The sequence below is a fragment of the Vitis vinifera genome, chromosome 1, assembly GCF_030704535.1.
Source record: "Vitis vinifera cultivar Pinot Noir 40024 chromosome 1, ASM3070453v1".
Lineage (NCBI taxonomy): Eukaryota > Viridiplantae > Streptophyta > Magnoliopsida > Vitales > Vitaceae > Vitis > Vitis vinifera.
In genome coordinates this window covers 873,788-877,249 of record NC_081805.1, presented here as the reverse complement: position 1 = coordinate 877,249, position 3,462 = coordinate 873,788, and the positions used below count along the sequence as shown (strand labels likewise).

The 3,462-nt window shown below is 41.9% G+C and overlaps 1 protein-coding gene across 1 annotated transcript; it reads right to left on the bottom strand.

Moving 5' to 3' along the window:
• LOC100261136 (disease resistance protein RPM1) lies at positions 1 to 2,974 on the bottom strand. The gene is made up of 2 exons (XM_019222956.1): positions 1,510 to 2,974; positions 1 to 1,193 (listed from the first exon to the last, which is right to left on the bottom strand). Exons 1-2 carry the CDS (start codon positions 2,972 to 2,974, stop codon positions 1 to 3), a joined length of 2,658 nt encoding a protein of 885 aa, XP_019078501.1.
• Between the last annotated feature and the right edge of the window lie 488 nt (positions 2,975 to 3,462).

The window sequence follows — 3,462 nt, the reverse complement described above, 5'->3', positions numbered from 1 at the left end:
TCAAGAAAGATCTTCCAACTGGGCCTGGTTATATGAATGAATACATGGAATATGGTGAACCAAACGGCGAAATTGACCACCGTTTTTCCTCAGCCCGGTCACAAATGTTCCGGGCATATCGTACAACAGCAGCATTTGGAGGTGAATGAGCTTGTCAATACCTCTAGGGACCTGCACCAGCCTGCTGCAGTGGCTTATGATCAGCTTCTGTAGGCAAGGCAATGTGCCTTCTTCCATCATGATAGACCTCACCTGTTCCAATTGCTGAAGGTCTAATATCTTCAGCTTCGGAAATTTTCCGGAGTTGAAGTCCAACTGGGTTCCAGTATATGCATCAAGCAACTGCAACTCTGTCAGATTTGGGAGGTTTTGAAGAGCTGCAATCGGGTTTTCTGTGAGTGAAGACCATTTTAGGCGTATTCTCTCCAGGTCATGTAGAGAAGTTGCCCACTGTGGAAACCTATTCAAGGGCCCTTTGAGGTACAAGCGTTGAAGAAGGGGCGGTGGATTGGTCATTGCATCAAGCTCCAGAGGCTCCTCCTTATTAAGAGAGGTTACATTCAAGGAGTGGAGATTTGGCATCTTTTCAATTGAGAGGCACAAGCTCGCCCCACGTTCTTTTGCTAGTTCTACAATGCCCAGCTTCCTCAACTGCGTAAGATTGTCGAGCCCTTGTATCATTCTGTGCTCCCGACTCATTCTGTGCTGCCCACTCACCTTTACAAATGACAGCTTTTGTAGGTTCTTCAATGCGCCGATCCTCTTTGGTGCCTTGAACCCCTGCACAATATCAAAAGGTAGGGCACTTTCCATATTGTAGCGATAAACCAGCAAATGGCGAAGTTTCTCAAGTTGTAGGACTGCTTTGGGTACTTTTGTTACCAGAGTCTGCTTAAGATCCAAGGTCTCAAGGTGATGAAGGTCACCCAGGGTCCCTGGAATGCTCCTTATATTTGTATTCCTCAAACTCAAGTACCTCAAGAGCAGAAGATCTTTAATTACACCCGGAAATTCTTCCAAAGGAGTGCCCTGTATGTCCAAGACCTTCAATAGTTTGAAGTTGGAACCAATCTTTACTTTGCCTATACCGAAACTGAAGAAGGTTCGAACACAGGGTAAGTCCTGAGACACATCAAAATCTTCCTTCTGAATAGATAGGCGCCGGGTTTTCTCACTCAAGTTCCTTTCTGATCCTGTACAAACAGAACAAAAGTTCTCCTCTCGTGAGACTGAGGTGGTGTTTGTTTTTTTACTTAATTCTAAATAGAACCTTAATACTTAATAGTCTTAAATATTAGGTTGTTTGTTTTTGTAGTATTTTATTTCTATTAAGTATTAAAAAGTAAAAAAAATCATTGTGTTATTTTTTCTATTTAGAAAAAGCCACATATTTTAGCTTTTTCTATTTAGTAAAAAGTTTATAATAAGTCATGAAAAAGTAAAAAAACAAACAACCTAAATTCTAAAACTAAATGGTTTTCAGCAAAAAGCCAAAAAAACAAACACCACCTGAGAGAATCATCTTCAGCATCAGACTATGAACTCCCACACTTTTTGGCCTTCCTTCAAAATCCATTTCATTTACCTTTATCAGACTCCTGTCAATCAGCTCATTCAGATACTCTTCCCCAACCTCTTCAGATGTCTTGCCTCCTTTCTCTATTACAAACCCTTCAGCTATCCATAGCCGAATTAGCCTTCTTCGCTTAACTGGGCTAGTCTCAGGAAAGATGCTCATGTACAAGAAACAATACTTGAGATGGAAAGGTAAATCATTATAACTTGCAGACAGCACTTTCGTAATATTTGAAAGGCCACCACTGCCTCTCAATTCAGACTCAAGGCTATCATGTAATATTTTCCACTCATTTTTAGTTGGAGCCTTGATGGATAAAAGTCTACCGATTTCAATAATCCCAAGTGGTAATCCATCACATTTCTGTAAGATGGATTTCGAGACTTCCTCCAAGCCTGAAGGACATCTGCCATTTCTTGAGAAAGCTTTCTTATAGAAGAGTTTCTCAGCCCTTTCCGGTGACAGTGGCTGAAGCATGTGGATATCAACAGAATCATCATCTCTCCAAGAATTAGCTATATCGCCTCTCCTTGTAGTGATAATTATTCTACTGTCCTTACCATTTGGCAAGGCAAGTCTAATGGACTCCCAAACATCTTTTACCCATAAGTCATCAAGAACTATGACATACCGTTTGTTGTGGAGAAATTTTCTCAGCTTATGCGTCAGAGCAACCACATCGCCCCCCTGTGTGATTGTACAGCCGAATTTCTCCACCAACAAGGTCCGTAAGATATCGAGTTTGGTTTTGGACTTTGAAGCAGTGATCCAGATATGGCAATCAAAGTTCTGTTTCACGCTCTCATACACGCTGTGGACAAGAGTGGTCTTCCCCAGTCCAGCCATCCCCACCACAAACATCACCTCAAGCCTCTGTTTCGGTTCCAAGGCCCAGGAAACCAGCTTATTTGTAGGCTCCTCAATGCCCACGGTATCAACGTTACCTATGAACAAAGGAGCCACTCTCACATGAAGGTATGTGTTGTTGCCAGCATTGGTTGAATAGGAGGCCATGCTGCGATACCTCTCCTTTGTCCGCTGAATGTTTTGGAGACTCCGCTCAATATCCTGTATCAAGTCGTTGATGGAGTGACGCAGTTTCAGGCGGCGCCACACTGATTCTTGTTTGAGTTTGAACAGGTCAAGAGCATCCTCGATTGCATAAGCTTGATCGCGGACCTCTTTAATCCAGACCGTAAATTGGTGACTATGCTCTTCCTTTGAATCAGCATCTCTCAGCATGGCCTGAATGTTCCTCAGCTCGCATCCTAAATTTTGGACAGACTTTTTGATATTTTCCTGCAATTTCCATTCTCTAATTGCAAAAGCATCGAGTTTTACTAGAAGAAAGCTCAAAGTACTCGCTGCAATCCCTCCAGTTATTTCTGGGTCGACCATTATCTCTCTCTCTCTTTTCTCTGAAATCGGCAAATTGCTGCAACAATATTAGGATCCACTCATATGAACTACCATCGAGTTTGTAGTCAAGCATACATACCGAGTCAATACATAGACCACCCTCCAACCTTATACAATAAAAACAAAGAAAAGTAGTAGGAATGTGCGTAAATAAAAAGACGTGGGCATATCACATGTTCTCTCTCAAGGGTTCAAGGCAATACATGATTGGTTCCAGAGAACCACGAAGCATAGATATTGGCCTCAGTAGAATGTAAAATGATGCCATCTTCCACGGTAGAATATCCCCAATTGCTGTGGCTTTTAAAATTCATGCGGTGGAGATTGCCTGAGTTTGATGGATGTCATATTTCTAAGGCGATGGATTCATCAATTTCGTGTGGGCCATACAAATAAATTGCCGACTCTCTTTTTCGAGTTTTGGGTCAAAATGGCCCAGGATAAAAAATAAAATAGATTTAACCACT

What these genes read in the sequence shown, in the direction of transcription:
- LOC100261136 (XM_019222956.1), bottom strand. Translation starts at nt 2,974, where the DNA reads ATGGTCGACCCAGAAATAACTGGAGGGATTGCAGCGAGTACTTTGAGC. An exon ending in GCTGAAGATGATTCTCTCAG is followed by an intron (nt 1,194 to 1,509) that starts GTGGTGTTTGTT and finishes CTGTTTGTACAG; the next exon opens with GATCAGAAAGGAACTTGAGT.